Below are 20,884 nucleotides of genomic sequence, written 5' to 3'. Positions count from 1 at the left end.
TTTAAAACAGTTTTGTTTACCTACTCCAAACAATCAAATTAAACTGCAAAACAATATAAATAGGAAAGAAGCCATCCAAAAAAAAAAAAAAAAACAAGACTCACTGCCAACTTTGTGTGGGGTATTGAGATTTCTAAGTAATAGTCCCTCAGGTTTGACTAGACAGATAAGTAGAACTGGGAGGGGATGTGGAGGGAGGGGCACAGGCAGGATCTGTGATCTATTTGTCTGGAGAACACAGAGCAAGCTCCCCCCAAATGTTCAGACTGTTTAAAACAGTGTCTCTTTCCTTCCAAGCAATGTTCAGAAAGAAGAGTATTATCCTGAATACTTCAAAACAACTTCAAGTTGCCCTAAGAGAACCAAAACTAGATGTCACTGCCACCTGGAATTGTGTTTTTCCATTTGTCTTCTTCCCACTGGCAAATAATCAAGACTACTATCATATTCTTTGAATCTCTGTATTTTGGAATTATTTTTATATGGTGATATTATTTTGGCTTCATTTTGGAAACAAAAATAAAAGTTAATATGAGATAGGTACATTTACTCCAGAACTTGAGAAACAGTGATCATTGTATCTCCTAAAGAATGAAAAATTGGTTTGACTAAAAATAGAACTACCATATGACCCAGCAATTCCACTCCTGGGTATATGTCCAAAGAAAATGAAAACACTACTTTGAAAAGATACATGAACCTCAACGTTCATAGCAGCATTCTTTACAACAGCCAATATATGGAAGCAACCCAACTGTCCATCCACAGATGAATGGATAAAGAAGATGTGGTATATATACAACGGAATACTACTCGGCCATAACAATGAACGAAATTTTGCCATTTGCAGTAACATGGATGGACTTGGAGGGCATTATGCTAAGTGAGATAAGTCAGATGGAAAAAGACAAATACCGTATGAATCACTTGTATGTGAAATCTAAAAAATACAACAAATGGACAAATATAACAAAACAAAAGCAGACTCACAGATACAGAGAACAAACTAGTGGTCACCAGCGGGGAGGGGGGCAGGGCCAAAATGGGAGTGGGGGAGTAGGAGGTACAAACTATTGGGTGTAAGACAGGTTCAAGGACATATTGTACAACATGGGGAATACAGCCAATATTTCGTAGTAACTGTAAATGGAAAGTAACCTTTAAAAATTGTATAAAAATAAAGGGCTTCCCTGGTGGTGCAGTGGTTGAGAGTCCGCCTGCCGATGCAGGGGACACGGGTTCGTGCCCCGGTCCGGGAAGATCCCACATGCCGCGGAGCGGCTGGGCCCGTGAGCCATGGCCGCTGAGCCTGCGCATCCGGAGCCTGTGCTCCGCAACGGGAGAGGCCACAACAGGGAGAGGCCCGCGTACCGCAAAAAAAAAAAAAAAAAAAAAAAAAAAAGTATAAAAAATAAAATTGGTTTGATTTAAGGAGGTATTAACATTGTACTGAACATGGAGGACACTCAGTAAGTAGGAACCAAATGAAACCAACACAAGATGTGAAAGCCTGCATTACACAGCTACAAACCCATGGGTCTGTAAGGCTGGGACTGGGCAGAGGCGGGGGGTAAAAAATATGACACTGAGTCACTACCAGCTCACCAAAAACAAGAATAGGGACTCACCTATAAATCAGTATCAAAAGAAGATACAAAATTAAGGTAAGAGCCATGCTGGTTTAAGATTGAAATAATCGAGGGAAACAGGGTACAAATTTCTATGTATAAAGAACCAAGCTAACTAATCTTGCCTGGCAAACAGACACATAGTTCTGAATCTGAGCCAAAGCAACGGCTCCTGGCAATCTGCCAAAGCCAAATTCCTCGGTCTGGCATCATAAAATGATTTGTCTGTCGAATTTACAATTCCAGTGTCTCTGGATTCAGCTACCCACTGGGCACCCCTGGCAGTTGCCCAGCAGAATACATCTGAACTATCATTACTGTCAGGACATGGGCATTTGACAAACATTGGAGAAAAATGACACTCATTTCTTAGAGCAATATTAGTTAACAGCTACAAAGTGCTGCTACAAAGGAATTATCAAGTCTGTAGCTATAATAATTAACGAAGAGTTAATAACCTTCTCCGTAGTGCTAACCTTCAAGCTGCTCCTTGGTGTTCAGTAGACATGGGTCAAACTGTCATTTAATTTACTGGAGGCCACAAAGGTGAGTCAAAATCAGAGGTCTTGCCAAACTGAGCAAACATGGTCCAAAGGCGAGATGCCCTCTGAACTTTATCCTCAAGTGCTAGGATGCTTCTCAGATGCGACCTGCTTATCATGGGTTAAACTCCACCCCCAGTTTTAAGCTCATCAGAGAAGTCTCCCAGACACGGTGCGTTTTCAGTGTAGAATTGTAACACGCAACTCCAAGACTGCTTGTTCTTTATAAAATCTGAAAATTTTCTAGCCAGAGTTGGGAATCAGGGAAGAATTTACAAATTTTGCTTGAGCTGAGTAAGGTCAGAAAGGGAAATAATTCATGATACCCACAAGTCGAAGGCACAGATTGGCTACTTAATTCCCACCTAAGGATGAGTGCTCATCAATTTTAAGTCAGAATTATATTTAAAAATTATAAACCACTGGCCATCTGAATTTTCACACCTATTTTCCACATAAACAATTCTGAAAACGGTGAACATATTCTAATTTCTTCAAAAAAAGAGCCAGATGGACAAATGAGATAAGCAACTGTTTTAAGATATTCCCGGTAAATTAAAGAACCATGATTGATTTTAAGAAGCTACATACATCCTAGCCCTAGTTTTCTTTAGCTTAAAGTAGTTAATAAAGTAGAGCAACTTTCCTCTTTTCCTTAAAAAAACAAATTCCCAAATAAGACACTGATGCAGCTGACTTAACCTACCGACCGTGTCTCCCAGTCCACCTGACTTATGAAGCAACCCCAACCAAGGTAGCCCCTTCTCTATTAAAGCACTTTGCTCAAGCCCAAGACCTACTCCAATCTCTCCTCAAGGACCTATGCAAGACCTCATTTCTCCAAATACAAAAACCACCGAATTGCTGAATGATTGAGGAATTGGACAAATGTAATTTCTGATACCTCCCTAGCTCCAAAAACCTTTATTATTAAAGTCCTAATAGTTTTTTGGTCACTTATTTTAGTCACTTCATGTTAAGTAAACAGAGAAATTGGACAAAGCCCAAAGAAGAGAAACAAAAATGACTAATCAGTGTAAAACTGGTCTGTTTAACCAGAAAAAGAGAAAACAAAGTTGGTGACAACCATTTCACGCCACTCAACTTCCAGCTTACTTCTTTAGGTGCTTTTATCATCCCTTTCCACCTCCTTTCTCCCATCCATGTACAGATCTACCGCAGTGCAAGGCATTTAATGATTTGTGAATGAATAAATTAAATTGATACCCCCGATTTCCCGCTTCACTGCAAGCAGACAAGGTCGTGGTGGAGTGGCCAGTGGCCCAAAATTGAACAAAAGAAATTATAAAGGAAACACACATATGCACCTTCTTTTCTTTGTTCCCAAGTGTCATTCAACAAAATAGACAAAGAACACTATGAAAACTCACCCTATGGAGAAACTTGCTTCACTGTCACTGAGGCTGTATTCTGTAAATTATTTCCTTCCTCCAAGAGCTAAAATACAAAACCTTTTATTAAGAATTCTCACATCCTTATAGAAAGATGTTCCAGTGCTTCAAACTCAGTGCCTCCTCCCCCTAAAATACCTTATTTTTTTTTAAATTAATTAATTTATTTTTGGCTGCGCTGGGTCTTCATTGCTGTGCGCGGGCTTTCTCTAGTTGCAGCGAGCGGGGGCTATGCTTTGTTGCGGTGCGCAGGCTTCTCATTACGGTGGCTTCTCTTGTTGCAGAGCACAGGCTCTAGAGCGCGCGGGCTTCAGTAGATGCGGCGTGTGGGCTTCAGGAGATGCGGCGCGTGGGCTTAGTTACTACGTGGCATGTGGGATCTTCCCGGACCAGAGCTCGAACCCGTGTCGCCTGCATTGGCAGGCGGATTCTTAACCACTGCGCCACCAGGGAAGCCCTAAAATACCTTATTCACAGATAAATTGTTAAGACTTTAATTGCAGAGACACCATGTATGATGCCTAGTCCCCAAACCCCATGCTCTAAGAACTGCACCTCTCATGGGCCCTGGCAACTGTATTTGTGATGTATGATTCCACATGCCCTCCCAAACCATCCCCACCCAAGGTTGACAGGTCCTCTCTCAGGGGGGATGAAAACAGGGATTCTAGAATGTTAGTCAAGTCTCTGTTGAACTCAAACTGAGGCTGAGATGGCCGCTGTGGGGTAGCCATCTTGAGCTGTGCGCTCAAAAGCTGGACGGAAGGTAGAGAGGACTAGAAATAAAGAGTACAAGCAGAGACGCAAAGATGGGGGCCACAGAGCACCAGAGAAAAGAACTAACACACCAGCTCTCCTGGACGTTAAGGACTTTCTAGTTCCTGGTTCATGGCTTCAGGCTTCTGTGAACCCCACTTGCATTTCCTGCACTTGGGTCCTGAGAGAGATCCCGATCTTTGAAATTCATTACCCCAGGTTTGTCTAAGGTAGTTCACAACCATGCTAAGCTCCATCGAGTCATGAATATTCCTGATATCACAGGAGAAGGAAGGGCCAAAACTGTTCTTGTTCTAGCAGCAAAGGAACAAATCCACCATTTGTAACATATTTTCTGTTATCTACAACGTACTGCTGTTTCATCATTTCCCTGTACAGTTTCCAGGGGAGGACTGACCTGCTGATACAACCCCCATAACCCAATCAGCCACAGCTACTCCAGTTGGGGATCCTAACAACCAAGCTGGTTAACAAATGCTTTTCCTGCAAATAACAGTAGGAAAACATTAGCACAGCATTCCACTCTCTTCTTCAAATGTACTTAACTGACCCACTTCAATGTTTGGGTTTTGTCTTTTTTCTTTTTTAAGCTTGAGAATAATCAAGTGTGCGCTAGAGGATCCTACAGTTCAAAAGTACACGTGAATGTAAGCTCTAGGGGGCAGGGCCGATGCCTGTCCACCTTTGTATCCCCACCCCTGCACGGTACCCCATGCTGAGTGAACATTTGCTGAGGGAAGGAAAGGAGGGTAAGTAGGAGCCTAAGAGTCAACAACACAAACTCTGGGCTCAGACAGACCTGGGTTAGACTCCCAAATCTCCCCTTAGAACATTTATGAAGGCTCAAAATTCTGCTAAGAATTTTATGTACACTGTCTTATTTCATGCTCCTTCCCCCGCCAAAGCTTTAAGGTATTCTCTCTCATTTCACCTTTGGTGAAAACTGTGCAACTTACCTGTGGCCACAAGGTTAGTCACCCCAAGTCCAAGACCCTAACCCCTATGACAAACTGCATTTACTGCTGAGTTTGTGTCCTTGGACAAATGATTTCATTACTCAATTTGCCAAAGATTATGGTTCTGAAGACTCAGACAGTGTCTGAAAAGTGCTTAGCACAGTACCAGGCGGAGCCAACGGCTCATTAAAAGGTAGTTATTATTATTAGAGTTACTAACTTCTGCTGCAAGCAGAGGCACTCTGGGTCCTATAAATTACACATTCTCTGGAAAACAGCCATGTCCAAGATCTAGGCAGCCAAAGCAAAAGGAGCAAATTAGGACCGATATTTATCTTGGATATGATCTAAGTTCTCCAATAGGGAGTAACAGATAAGAAATCTTTTCATAGCCTGAAAGCAATGATTGTGCTTGAAGTTAGGGGGCACCATACTGCTGTATATCATAGAAACATCTGCCCCAGAGTCCTCAGCACCCTTGGATTTTTCTCCAACAAAGCGGAGGTAGATAAATTCTGATCAGTTAACACCTTTTGTGGCAGGGAGGGGAACACTTTAATATTTCTTTCCATACCCTTCCACAATTTCAATTTTAGGTCCACTATGTTCCTATTCTATTTCCAATGCCTCTGCGATTGTTTCATTGAGATAAAGAGCATTATTACCTTCTTCAATGACCTTTAAAAGTTCAGGGAAAAAAAGTATTTCATTAGGATTAACAAGCATAACACCAAGAAATGTAAAGTACCTAAAAAAAAACTGGTCGAAAATATGTAAATGTATATATTGGCAATTGTTGAAAATGGGTGATAGGAGCTCATTATACTAGCCTCTCTACATTTATATATGTTTGAAAATTTCCATAATAAAAAGTTACAAATAAATGTTTAAAATAAATGTACAAATTCTACCTTTTAAAAATTTAGTTTTTACTGAATACCTGCTTCGAGGATGGAGCAGGAAACTGGGTCCGTATCACTACTCTGGGAAACAGCACAGAGTAAGGCACTCAGTTGAGGGAAGAGAAGTAAATGAGGTTAAATTAAGGTGGAACTAATATAAATCATATAGAAATGGAATGTGTTTCTACAATGCTTTAATAATGAACTTCAAGTAAGAGACCCAGGGCTACAAGACATTCCTAAGGAGACTTCTTTATACAAACAAACCAAACTTTTTTTTTTTTTGAGTACATATAATAATTGTTTGCTCAAGCCTGGTTTACATTTGGTTTTAGCTGGCCAAGGAATATCCCAATTTAGAGGTGATTTTTCTAAAGGGCAGAAATAAAGAACTTTGTGCCAAACCACTAAAGGAAAGCTGGAAACCAAGGTACGGGCAGATGTCTCTTCAGCGGACAAAAGATGAATTTTCTCTTTTCAATTCACAGTCACCTTCTGAAAGGGTTAACTGAAAAGTTATTTGTTCTACCCAGATGATAACCCATAATTGAAAAATCATCTCTAGAGATCTTTTAGTTTTCCTTACCCAGACGTACACAGTGTTTTTCATTCAATTTGTGGAGTTAAATTCTAGCTTAAAACCCTACCATTGTCCATTAAGTCAAAGCTAAAATAAGAACAAAACCCAAAAAAACTTAACTTTCAAATATGTTAGTGACCTCTATCAACGAATTCTGATCTCCCTCCCTCAGAGCAAATTCTGTTCCTAGAATGCTAGGGGTGAATTTCCTAACACCAAAATTTAAAAGAAACTCTAAAAAACTGATAAGAAGCCACCTGCTGTTCTAGGTTGAAGCTATGTACACCTCTTCAACACTGAGGATAGCTGGTCCCCTCCTGACCCCATCCCAAAGGCACGGTCATTTACAAAACAAGTGCAAAAACAAAACTAATCAAGACAAATGGCTTTCTACTCCATCACCAAAACGATGCCACAAGAGTAAAGAAACACTTTACCATCAATCTTCTACAGAGTCCGGCTAACTGAATTTTCCCCTAATCACAGTAAAATTTAGGAAGCAGCATTTTCTTCTAAGATTTACTTTATTTGCACTCTATTAAAAACAGTGCTTTCAGATATTCTAACCATATCCTCCTGGCTTGAAAGGTATACAGCAATCTCTTCTCTATTCCACTCGTCCAATCCAACCCCTTCATTTCTATACACTTCCAGTCTTTACCACTTGCCCTTTATTAAAAGTATTCCTCTTAGTTTATGGGACAAATGAGACAACGATGGTATGTTTTATCACAAATTGAGGAATACTACATACAGTGTGACAGAGTAGTACATAGGTGAATGTTCACCTTCCTTCTCACGCTAGTATGTTTTGCCTCACTGTGTTAAAGTAAAACTTGTCTACAGTTCTGAGTGCCCCTTGACCAGTCCACAATAAAAGAGGTACGAAATCACTCTCAGAACTGCCCTGAAAAACGTGCTGGATTATCATTTGTAGAAAATACTGAGTAGCTCGACTATCCCAACGTAACGTACACGCACAAATATCATGGTACTCCGCGTTCCCATATTTCTGCCAATCTACCTGTAAATGTTTCCAAGAAAAATTACCACCCAGGGAGTGACTGCTGGCCATCTGAACAAAAACATGGTTTCTTTCCAGAGGTACTTGACTACCCTCTTCTGATCACTTAACTGGTTGTTCTCAGTGGATTTCCCCAGCAATTGATAGTTAGGAAAGGGGGCTGGGGCTCAGTACCAGGAGAGAATTTTCAACTCAAGTGGATGGTCAAATAATGTCCTGGGCGCAGAAAGCCAAGGGCAGCACTAGAAAGTGATGGTGATGAGCCTTACTCCTTCACAGGTCAAACTCTTCCCACACCTGCCAAACTCCACAAGCCAAATGCCACACTGTGAAATGACACTGTCTCTAGAATTCTCTAAAAGTGCTTTCGCTGGAATCCCCTCTGAACACAATGAAGGGCTGACGGGCAATATTAGGTGACTTGAAAGTAGACATTTAAGATCATGAGTTCTCATGTCTCGGACCATACATAATGTTTCTAATAACCTGTCCCAACGTGGGGTGGGGGAGTGGGAGGTGTAGGGGGAACCAGGCGGACTTCTTGCTTCTTGGTTAAAGACTAAAGTTGGCTTGCAGCCCTGCCAAGGCGACAGACCACGGACTCCAAACGTCCCCAGTCCCCGCGGGCTGCAGCAGCGGCCGGGCACCCGCGCGCGTCCTACCTTGGACCTTTCCTTGACGTAGTATTTGCCCAGCCGGCTCCCGCAATACAGGACCAGCCTGTCGATGAGGGACAAGAGGAAGCTGATGGCCTCGCAGCCTTCCTCGTTGCCCCCGATCCACGTGATCTGGTCGCCCCGCAGGTGCCGCTTGGAGACGCCGGCGCGGGGCCCGGCCAGCTGGCCGTCCCGCAGGGCCCCGTTGCAGTGCAGCTGCTTGACTCGCTCCAGGACACAGTCACCCACCACCTCGCCCAGGAAGTTGTCCAGGTAGCAGAAGCCGACCTCGTGCAGACAGGGCACGATGTACTCCAGGGCGATCTTCTCCAGATCCAGCCTCATGATATGTCCTAGGGGCATCTCGCCCGCAGAGCCGAGCTCGGGGACCCCCAGCGTGCACCCGGAGAGAGAGCGACCCGCGAGCGCGCTCAGCCGAGGCGCAGGGAGAGTGGCCCGGAGTTCAGCTACCTGCGGCGGCCACGGTCCCCGAGCCACCGCGGCACCAGGGAGAGGGGAAAGTTGCTCGCAACTCTGGGGAGCAGGGATCCCGTTCAGGGACCAGCGGGAGCTGTGCGGGGCTCCACGACTCAGCGCCGGACTGGCCCAGCGAGGAGTCGGAGGGCCCCTTTTGGAGACGCGGAGCCACCACTGGCGCGGCGGCGGCCCCAGGCGGGGAGAGGCTGAGGTCCAGCCCCTGAGCAGGCCGACTCCGCGCGTCACGGGCCCCGCCCAGGCTCCGCCCCAGGACCGCCTCCGGGACAGCCCTTCCCCCCCCCCGGCCCGTCACCCCGCAGGGTTTACCCCTTGCCCAAGGAGCCCGGCGAGCCCGGCGCCAGCCTCCCTTGTTTGTGACCAGGAGAGGGGCTGGAGAACAGACGGCATTTTTAGAATGCCATCGATTTGCATATTGTTTTGCATAAAATCCCATAACAAACTTGAAAACCTGTATCCCAACTCCGAAAATGCAAATGGATTAACAGCACCGTTTACTGCCACATTCTAGGCTGGTCACCTCCCAGGCATTTGAATAAAATAATAAACCCAGGAACAAACAAGTATTTTAGCAATGATCTCGTTTTAGCTTTACCTGGTACCTTATTCCCCTTTCCTCTGCTGTTTGACCCAGGTCGGGAGGTGCAAAGACACTGAGAGACTGGGAGGAATCCAATTTTAAATAAAATTAACAAGCATCTCCCTGACCCCTACTATCTTCAAGGCCCCATGAGCTCAGTGAAGGGGGGTGCGTACAATGAAGAAATACTGGGTCATATCTCACTGAATCCTAAAAATACTGTATTTTTCTTTGCTGAATGTTTTCATCCACTTATCTTTCAAGTTTCCTACTAAAATATGATGTTCTGAAGGTCTGCCTTCAAAATTCACCACATTCTCATGTAACAGCTAACACAGGTATGTCCCACAAGACTTTTTACTTATCCAAAGGTAAGCTGATTGCTTAATGAATTTTTTTTTATTCCCTTTCCTACCGAACACCAGAGAACAGACTCCGGAGAAAAAGATTCATAAATTGCGTGCAAAGCCATTTCTACATTTTTAATTTTACATCAGTTTGCACTTGGGCTCTTCATGTAGGTTGAACAAAAGAATGTACAGGTCTCACATTAAGTTGTAAGTTACAATGCATTAGGTCTTATATAAAGTTGAACAACAAAAAAATGGGTGAGCTGTTTCTGTGTTTTAGCTTAAATAAACTGAGTAAAAGATAAAAGTACAATTAACATTTGTGAAGAAGAAGAAGGAGAACGTACAGGTTTTTCAGGTATCATTTTGTACACAATCCCCTACAGCGTTTACACATTTATTCTCCTGCCCATAGCCCTCTCTTTTCTTCATCTGAGAGGAGAAATATGAAAGGAGAAATGGAGTGAAGTCTGGGTCAAGAACAAAGAGCAGAACAGGAAAGGCACGCTGCTGCTACTGATGGAAAGAAGCAGACAGAGGCGCATGGTCATCAAGTAAGAACCTGAAGAAGTGGTCCATGGGAAACTTGGTGAAACTCCTAGTTATACAGGGAAGAGGACCTCTGCCGAGATGGCGATAGTGGGCACCCTTGGTATGACCTTTCGGCAGGAGGTGCACCAACTGGGGTAACGGCTTGATTGGTCAGCATCGAGGAGCTGCCATCTAAATTCCCACAGCAGCTCCTGGATGACAGAAGCCCATCATCCTTGGACCCCCAGCACGTAGCACATAGTAAGTGCCTAATAAATAGGTACCAGGAACCTGGTGTCTGACCCTGAGCCATGGCAACCTCCACGTGGGATTGGGGCATGTCTGGGCTTGTACGAAGCCTGCCCAAAGGTCTATTTGCATGAAAGGAGGTGGGGGGAGCCTCCCCAGAGAGAAGTCACTGGGAGAGTGTCAGGCAGAGCATCCTGGCTCACTGGCTCAGAGCAAAACCTCAGGGGCCAGTGAAGGGGGCAGTCAGGCATTCTGTAGGATACTTGTCTCCTGGCTTTGCCTCCCTATCCAGCCATGGTGGATGTTCAGGGACTGGGGACTGGGTTCAAAACCTGGGGACTGTTCGTTTGCTGCAAGGAGTAAAATGGAGCTGCAATACCACAAGAGAGGAAGGCCCTTCCCCGACTTGTGCTGTAACCCTGCATAGCCACAATACCTTGCCCCATCCAGTGATCTCCTTCAGGGGCAGGAGAAGAGCCGTCCGAGGCCGCCTGAATGTGGGCCCTGGTAGGCAGTGGCTTGTGTTTTTTGCAGCTTCGGGGTTTGTTGTAGACCTCAGAAGTAGATATCCTTGAATTTAAAAGGGGGGAAATGACAGACTTGATAGCTGGCTGAAAATTTTCTGAAGGTTCTTTGGAAATACGCCTGACACTCCTAGGAATAATAAGGGGATTTACAGAGGACCAGAAATCCGCAGTAGAAGGTGGAGGAGGTAGTGGTCAATAAAATACACAAAATTACATCCCCACCTCCCAGAATGAACATGTGGACCCAGGACTTTAAATCCCAGGACTGGTAAATTTGGCTCGCTATTCAAATAATATTTCCATAATTTTAGAATAAAGTTACAATTAGTTTAGGTGTCACCAGAGCCATAGTCTATGAGCAAGTTTTAGTGACTGCGATCTTTCAATTGCTCTAGATGACTCTGGCTGCAAAGCATGGGCAGCTTAGGAAGGTATTCTAAGTAAGAACCATCCCTTAGAAGAAGCAGGGACTGGTTCTTGCCTACTTGGCAAGGGCACCTATTAATCAATCAAGGGCCTCCTAATCAACCCGGGGCTGCCAGCACTGCATCTGGCAGAGCAGCCTTAGATACAGTGACTGGCAAAAAGCACAGTGTGTGATTACACCGAGGGGTGCAGACAGGCTGGAGCCATGCACGGGCTCAGAGGAGTCTGAACATCAGAGTGGCAAACACCAAGCTAATGGTTCAAGTGCATTTGTTCTAGTTACTTGCCCGTTCATTTGCATCATTATCGCAATAAATATTAAAATACTTTTCCTGTTAATAACTAAAATTAATTTCCCTGTAATTTAATTTCAATAAATTGTCTTCCAATGTATATCTGCAGTACAGACGCAGTCATTTTTATTTTTCAAGCATGTGGATGAGAGAGGGTAAAAGAAGGAAGCTGAATTTCTTTGCCTTGGCATTTGAATCGGAAGGGATCCTGGTGGCCCAACCTCATTATCCTACTGATGAGGAAACCAGGGCCCAGAGGGGCTGGACATTAGGTAACTTCCCTAAGAAAGGAATCTCTGGTCAGTGGAAGGGGAAGCCTGGAGTGCTTTTGTGTTCTCAACCACAACAAGAGAGCGTTCAACTCTTGTCCTGTTCATGTGTGTATGGGGGTTTTTGTGTTTTTGTTTTGGATGAGGTAAAATTCACCAAAAGTAGTGTGCAATTCAGTGGCATTTAGTACATTCACAATATCGTGCAACCACCACCTCTCTCCAGTTCCGAAACATTTTCACCGTTCCCAAAGAAAACCCTGTATCCAGTAAGCAGTTACTCCCCACTTCCCCAGCCCCTGGCAACCACCAATCTGCTTTTAGTATCTGTGGATTCACCTTTTCTGGATATTCCCTATACGCGGAGTCATAGGATATGTAACCTTGTATGTCTGGCTTATTTCACTTAGTATAATGTTTTCCAGGTCCATTCATGTTGTACCATGTATCATTCCTTTTTATGGCTAATATTCCATTGCATGGATATATGACATTTATCTATCCATCATAAGCCGATGGACATTTGGGTTGTTTCGACCTTTTGGTTATTGTGAGTAATGCTGTTAAGAGCATGTATGTGTAAGTACCTGAGTGCCTGCTTTCAATTCTCTTGGGTATATACCTAGGAGTGGAATTGCTGGGTATATAGTAATTTTACATTTAATTTTTTGAGGAACTGCCACACTGTTTTACACAGCAGCTGCACCATTTTACATTTTTACTGGTAATTTGGGAGAGTTCCATCACATCACATCCTTTTTTATTTCCGATGAAAACCACCTACATTTCTTTCACCCCTTCAACATCTTTCTGTGCCAGAGTTTCCCTCCCTCCAAGCTGGCATCTGAGTATTCTTTTCTGTGTTTTTGCCATGCCATATTATCAAGAGGTTTATCATTACATTGAATGGCTTTAGTGTGGGCAAGGATGATCTTATTTTTTGATTTATCAAACACTTTTTTTAACACCATATATTCCAGGCACTGTGCTAAAAGTATTACAAACACTATTTCTATGAATTCTTCTAACACTACCAAGGAATTATTATTTTCACTATTGTGAAGATGACAAAAATGAGGAGTAGAGAGGCTAAGGAACTTGTCCAAGTTCACACAGTGAGAGAGTAGGACAATGCTGGACAAAATCTAAGAGATTCCAAATGAGATAAGATTGGGGGTGGGGTGGGGATCATTTTGAGCCACTTGCTTGACATAGCAACGTTTTTGCCCTTAAGTATTCTTTGTTATTATAACCCTTAATTATAGCACGTTCACCTGCAATGACAATTTTAACTCTTGGTTTCCTTACTGATACTTAGTGTAGAAGGACAATAAGCAAAATTTACCACGAATTATTTAGTTGACTACATTGGTAGGAACCTTCCAAGCTACAAATTAGGATTTGCTCCTTGCTTCATTCCAATTATGGTGCAGTGTTTCCAGGAATCCCACATAAATTCAGTGATGTACAGTCTGTTGAGAGTAGTCGTCAGTAATGAGCCACACCTCAATCCACCGGATTGGATTGCGAGACTCACCCCTCAGGACACAAGATGTCCATTTCATTTAAATGGAGCTGGTGAAACAAGAGGAGAGTGCCTGAGGGAACTTATGCTTGCGCTCACTGCTATGAATTGGGTTGAGAGAGAGAGGCATGGGATTATGTCCCATTCCCTGTGGAGTCCAGCCATCCTACTCCTTTCCAAGTCTAAGGGGATGGCAAAGAACGGGACTTGATTGGTTCTTAATTATTTCTAAGCATATGAACAAGTTTAAGCCTCTCGCAATTACTCTTTGATAATTCTGCTGTGTGCAGGTCCTAGGAAGTATGACATATCAGGAATATTCATTAGTATTTTCCAATTCAACTTTTGTTTAAGCTGAAAACGTCTAAAAAGCATTCTCTCCGGCTAAAAACATGGTACCGATCATAAAAATACAGCAGTGTCAAATTTAGATTAATGTGGAATATTTTAAAGAACTTTTTTTGCTTAATTTTATAAAGCTTTTTCCAAAGGTGTTTTCATTCATTACAATTTCACATCTTAATATGCTGTATTTAAAATAACCTTATTTTAGAATAGTTTTAGATTTACAGGAAAGTTGTGAAGATTTATACATAGTCCCCACGTGCCGCATGCCCAGTTTCCCCTATTGACATCAGATATTAGTATGGTTACATTCGTCACAATTTATGAACCAATATTGTGACATTATTGTTAACTAAAGTCCTTATCGTGTTCAGATTTCTTTTGTTTTTACTGAATGGCCTTTTTTTTCCCCCCCAGGATCCTGTTGAAATTGTACAGTAGTTGAAATTAGTTCAAAGGGTTTTCAGGAGAGTATATACCAGGCCTGTCTTTTCAGCCCTTTAGCACCTACAGAAACTTCCAGGTTCCCCAGGGTAGGAAGGAATGGATACCTACAGCACGTGCTTTCTTCCCATCTTAGCTTGGCCCACTGCGAAGCCTGTTGCTGTGGCTAAGGCTTGGTGGCACAGGTGGGAGGCCTCTCTGTACAGCTAGGCGTCTGGGGGTTCAGGTGGCGGATCCCCCGCCCTGTTCTGGCCTGTCGGCAGGAGGAGGGAATGTTAAAAGGCTCGGGGTCCTGGGGTTCACCGTTCTAACAGACCTCGATTTTGTTCTCCTATTTATCTCCTCCCAAGCTCCAGAGAGGAGCCTGATTGATCTCAGGCCGTGGGTCTCAAACATTAGTGTCCATCAGAATCACATGGCAAGCTTGTTAAAACACAAACTTCTGGGTCCCACCCCTGGAGTTTCTGAGTCCATAGTCCTGGGTGAGGCCCGAGAATCTACATCTCTGACAGGGTCCTGGGAGCTGTTTCTGCTGGTCGAGACTGGGGCCGGGGGCGGTGGGGGGGTGTCACACTTGGAGGTCCACTTTTCTAAGCCAATCAGTTCATGGCATTACCCTCCCTGGTGACTGTTAGTCTAGGGGTGGGCAGGTGACCTAAACCATCCTAAACCAGTGGTTCTCTGCCCTGGCTGTACATGAAAATCAGCTGGGAGCTTCTAAAAATGACCTCCAGCTGGGCCCTACCCCAGACTAATATTTCTAGAGAAAAGGCTTAGGTATTTCAGTTAAAAAAATAAAATAGCAAATAAATAATATATCATCATCATCAATTAATAAATAATAAAGTACAAATGAAATAATCACAATAAATAAATAAATGATACAGCACTCCTGGTGACTTTAATGTGCAGCAGTACTGGGAACCACTGGTCTGCTTGAAAAGAATTTGTATTGAAGGGAAGGGTCTAATTTTCTTGCTGAACATGGAGAAGGGCAGGCAGCTCTGTGGCCTCTGGCAGCCATCTAGTCACCATGAAGGGAGCCAGTCTCAGGAGGAAGGCAGAACAGAGTGTGGCAAGAACTTGGGACCTTGGTGACATCACTGAGCGGCTCATCTTACTATTCCGGTAGCCTGTCCTACCTCTGGACTTCCAGTTATGTGAGATAATGCATTTCCTCATTTTTAAAGCCAATTTAAGTCACGGTTTTCTGCTACTAGTTGTCAAAAGGATTCTAACAGATAACACCAGAGAAATGGTCACCCTGTAGCCATAATAATTAGCACTCACTCTTTTTTTTTTTTTTTGCAATACGCGGGTCTCTCACTGCTGTGGCCTCTCCCGTTGCGGAGCACAGGCTCTGGACGCGCAGGCCCAGCGGCCATGGCCCACGGGCCCAGCCGCTCCGCGGCACGTGGTATCCTCCCGGACCGGGGCAGGAACCCGCGTCCCCCGCATCGACAAGCGGACTCCCAACCAGTGCGCCACCAGGGAAGCCCTACCACCCACTCTTAAAGCCACCTTGTCTCCGTGTCACCCCTTCTGCACACTTCAGAGGACCAGCTTCCTCAAGAAGTCTGACTCTATGGAGACCAGGCAGATGCGCAGCAGGAGAGTTCTAGTGTATTCTGTAGCTAAAGCTCGTCTCCATTTCCAGCTCTGAAATTCTACTGTTTTCTTCTTCCCCAAAAAAGGAAATGAACAGTATAAAGAAAGACCTGACATTCTACCTTATATTTAAGAGAATTATTTTCTCTTTCTACCTAAGCAAATAATCTCCTAATAATCAGAGTTTACGACTGTATTCTTCATGAACTGTTTTCTTAAACTGCAAATTTGTCTTCAGGCAATAATTCCTTTTTTACATTTATAATCGGAAAATGTTTATAGAACATAAATATTCAACCCTGGGAGCTAGCTGTAACGAAGTAAACGTCCAGCAAATGATTGCAAACATTTAGTGCAGTGGGTTACAAAACTGAATGTAGAGTTAGAGTCCCTTTTTGAGAGAGATTGAGATCAAGATGTTATTAATGATTGTTTTTGGGTAGGTGGGAATATGGAAGTTTTTACGTTGTATTGTTTTCCTTATTTATTTATTTATTTATTTATTTATTTAATGGCTGCACTGGGTCTTCGTTGCTGTGTGCGGTCTTTAGTTGCGGAGAGCGGGGGTTACTCTTCATTGCGGTGTGTGGGCTTCTCATTGCAGTGGCTTCTCTTGTTGCGGAGCACGGGCTCTAGGCACGTGGGCTTCAGTAGCTGTGGCACGTGGGCTCAGTAGTTGTGGCTCACAGGCTTAGTTTCTCCGCGGCATGTGGGATCTTCCCAGACCAGGGCTCGAACCCATGTCCCCTGCAGTGCCAGGTGGATTCTTAACCACTGCGTCACCAGAGAAGTCCCTCCTGTATTTTCTAACGGGCACATATTGCTTTTGTTAAAAAAAAAAAAGAAATATAATATATACTTTTTATAAAATATAGATTGTTTTTCCTACTTAAAACAAACCTTTAGTTCTTCCATGCGCTGGCCGTTGGCTTGCTCGTGCTAAGTACAGGCCCTGCCATTCTGTGTGCTGCTCTGTTGGAGGTGGCTGGGATCCTGTGATCTGCATCTCCCAGACTCCCTTGCCAGCCGGCCGAGTTAAATGCTGCCAGTACGAAGCACTGGTGGGAAACTGGATAAAATGAGGGAGGGAGAGACACCCCCCTTTAAAAGCAAGCTTCTGACAGTGGCTGTGGCAGTGGCCTTCAGCAGCTCCAGCAACAGCATCCATGGTTGGGGCAGTGGCCAGTGCCGACAGCATTGGCAGCTTCCCGTGGTGTCAGATGCCAGGAACTCCTGGGCTCTGAAAACATCCGCACTTCTCTATTTTATCTCCAGCCTTAGGAGTGGTCCAAGACTTCTTGAAGATACTTATCTCTAGGTCACTGCATCCTCTCCTTTTGGTTCCTCCAACCTATCCCACACTTTTGTAACTGATTCCTTAGGTTAAATTCCCTCCACTTGAAATACCTGGAATGATTTCTGTTCTCCCAGCTGGACACTGACTGATATGCCTACTCTCAGTTCCTACGTTGGACTCACCAACAACGCCTCTCAATTCGACTGCCAAGTTGTACCTCCAACTTCTCCTCCTTCCCAGTCTCACTGCCACAACCATTCCAGACTGCCATCATCTCCCAAGTGGATTACTGCAACAGCCTTCTCTCGGGGCTCCCCACTTTTACACTTGCCCCACATCAACCTGTTCTCTACATGGAAGCCAGAGCAATCTTCCTTAGACTTAAATAAGCTGGCATCACTCTGCTTTGTGAAACCCCTGCACTTAAAATCCAAACTCATTACCGTGGCCCAGGAAGCCCCAGTGACAAGTTCATTGTGCCTCATCTTCTTTACCCACCGTGATCCAGTCACGCCCCTTTTTTTTGTTGTTCTTGAAATAAGCCAAGCTCTCCTTCCTACCTTAGTAACGCTGCATAATGTGGTATTTTCACCTTGCAATACACTTTTCCCTACCCTCCATAAAGGCAGCTTCTCATCATTTCCTCCATGTTACTTCTTCCATAAGGCCTTTCTTATCACCCGAACAAGAGGAGGCATCGCCCATCTCAGTTCCCTGTTTATTTCCTTTTTAGTGCCTATCAAAACTTGACTTTTTTTGGTTTGAATCTGTTTTACATCTATTCCTCCCAGGAGTCTGAAGGCAGAATGGGTTCACCACAGCAATCCTAGTGCCCAAAACAATGCCTGACACAAGTCAGATGTTCACCATACACTCAATATTTAACTGTTATATATGCACTGCATATTTAACTGTTTCTATATTCATGCACAGAACTCAAGGAAATCTGGTTTTCTCAATAAAATTTTTATTGTTGGATGTTTAAATTATGTTTCCCTAGAGAATAAGCCAAAAGTTCATTAAAATCTAAGAAGTAGAAAGTAAAAAGCAAACATTTTGGAAAAACAGACCAAATGGATAAAAGATAAAGAACTGAAAAATCTTTCCATGATATAGTAGCAAAATGTTCTACCAAATCTCATTTGGTCCAAATTCTTCTGTTGACAGATTGGCTTTTGCCTAAATTGATTTAAGTCCATTAGCTAAAGCTGATTCGGTTATCCAAGCTGGGTTCCAAGTCACTTTTAAGGTTCTATGATGGACAAGCAGAGAATTTCAACTAGGATCAGACCTCATACGTAAAACGCTTTGAGCTCTTTCATTCAGTCACTGAGTCAGTCAACAAATATTTTCTTGCATGCCTTCCAGGTGCCAGACACTGTACTAGGTGCAGGATGCAGAGTTAACAAGGCAGACAAGATTCCTGGGCTTCTGAGGCCCACATGCGAAAGGGAAACAGACAGTCAACAAGGACACACATAAAAAAGCACAATAGGGGCTTCCCTGGTGGCACAGTGGTTGGGAATCCGCCTGCCAATGCAGGGGACACGGGTTCAAGCCCTAGTCCGGGAAGATCCCACATGCCGCGGAGCACCTAAGCCCATGTGCCACAACTACTGAGCCTGCGCTCTAGAGCCCACAAGCCACAACTACTGAACCCGTGCTCCTAGAGCCCGTGCTCCACAAGAAGAGAAGCCATCATAGTGAGAAGCCTGCGCACCGCAGCAAGGAGTAGCCCCCGCTCGCCACAATCAGAGAAAAGCCCGTGTGCAGCAGCAAAGACCCAACGCAGGCAAAAATAATAAATAAATAAAATAAAATAAATTAATTAAAGGAAAAAAAGCACAATAATTGCAGAGAGTGATTATGTGCTGTGAGAAAACACAACAGCAGAACGTAATAGGTGGTGAAGAGGCACCAGCAAGTCACTGGTTGGAGAAACCTTCCCTGAGAAGGCAACACTTGACCTGAGGCCACAGTGACCAAAAGGAGGCAGCAGGGGCACACTGAGACTTTAGAGGCTTTAAACACGACAAGATTAGGGTGGCCTCCCTCCTTCCCAGCCCCCTCCCCCCCCCCCCCAGGCAACTAAAAATATAAAAAGCCAATCAAGGCTTAAAGTAAGTGCAAAGAATGTCAATGAAGTTCTGCTTCCCTCACCCCTATAAGAACTACTTGAATACTTTGGGGGAAATATCTAAAATCAAATTCATTCCAAAATATTTTCTCATTTTTAGAGCTCTTTCTTCGCTGATTTTCCAAATATACATTTAATCTGTTTACTGAGTCAGCTAGCACTTGGAGCCATCTATGCAAAAATCTGAGAAAGAGGATTCCAGGAAGAGGATGAGCAAATGCAGACTCTGACCTGAGAACCTGGTGCATGCAGCCTGGGGGCCAAATATGGTTTTCATGGAACATGGCCATGCCAGTTCTTTTTTTTTTTTTTGCTGTATGCGGGCCTCTCACTGTTGTGGCCTCTCCCGTTGCGGACACAGGCTCCGGACGCACAGGCCCAGCGGCCATGGCTCACGGGCCCAGCCGCTCCACGGCACGTGGGATCTTCCCGGACCGGGGCACGAACCCGTGTCCCCTGCATTGGCAGGTGGACCCCCAACCACTGCGCCACCAGGGAAGCCCCATGCCAGTTCTTTATGTGTTTCTGTGGCTGCTTTCACAACCTTGAGAGTGACCATCTCCTTTAACTTTGTTTCACTGGATAACTGGCTTGCTTCACTCTAGCGCAGCCCATCTTTTGCGGGACAACAGCACAGCAGACACCATAATGGACAAAGCCTGAAATACTTACTTTGTGGTCCATTCCAGAACATCTTTGCTGATCCCTGGGCTTTGTTTATTCATTTATGTTCATAAAATGATATCAAGTGCTGTTAGAGAATTTTCAGCTGTGGAGGGAGCATGGTTTCATTTTCCTTTTCATTTGAGGATTCTGGGCTTTCACTGCTGTGGCCAGGGTTCAATCCCTGGTCGGGGAACTGCGATCCCACAAGCCTCGCGGTACAGCCAAAATAAAAAGATGGCTCTGGCAGCTGTGTGGAGAATGTGATGGGAGGGTGGGCACAGGAGAGAGCAGGTAGAGGCTTTGGAGATCGTTGTGGGGAGACACTGGGGCTCGGACTTGAGCATCACGTCTCCTAAAGGGCCAACCCTTCAGCAAATACAACAACATGAGCCTATTTTTCTCTTGAAAGAACTCTCATCCTTCAGCAGAGTGTCCACCACTTTTCAGTAAAAAAAAAAGATGCCTTTTGAGACTTCCTGTCCAATCGATCGTCTTGGGAGGCCTTTGATGTACTTCTGCCCAGTTGCAGGTCTTCGCAGGAACCTCTGGAACACTCGTGTCCCATTTTGTTCCCAGACATCAGGAAAGTGCCCCAGGGCCTCTGCCAGCTGTCCAGGCCATAAGGAACGCACTGTGGAGGCTGCTGTCTTTTGCCGGTTTCTCCA

At 44.3% G+C, this 20,884-nt stretch overlaps 1 protein-coding gene across 1 annotated transcript in view; it reads right to left on the bottom strand.

Moving 5' to 3' along the window:
• The window catches only part of EGLN3 (egl-9 family hypoxia inducible factor 3), a 29,945-nt gene extending 20,809 nt beyond the window's left edge, over positions 1-9,136 (bottom strand). The window contains exon 1 of the mRNA XM_082852391.1: positions 8,484-9,136. Coding sequence (XP_082708517.1) covers positions 8,484-8,840 — 357 coding nt within the window. The 5' untranslated portion in view covers positions 8,841-9,136. The remainder of the gene's footprint in view (positions 1-8,483) is intronic.
• Positions 9,137-20,884: the final 11,748 nt, after the last annotated feature.

This window comes from Leucopleurus acutus (assembly GCF_964270905.1).
Source record: "Leucopleurus acutus genome assembly, chromosome: 1".
Classification (NCBI taxonomy): domain Eukaryota; kingdom Metazoa; phylum Chordata; class Mammalia; order Artiodactyla; family Delphinidae; genus Leucopleurus; species Leucopleurus acutus.
This window is presented reverse-complemented; position numbering and strand designations above follow the sequence as displayed.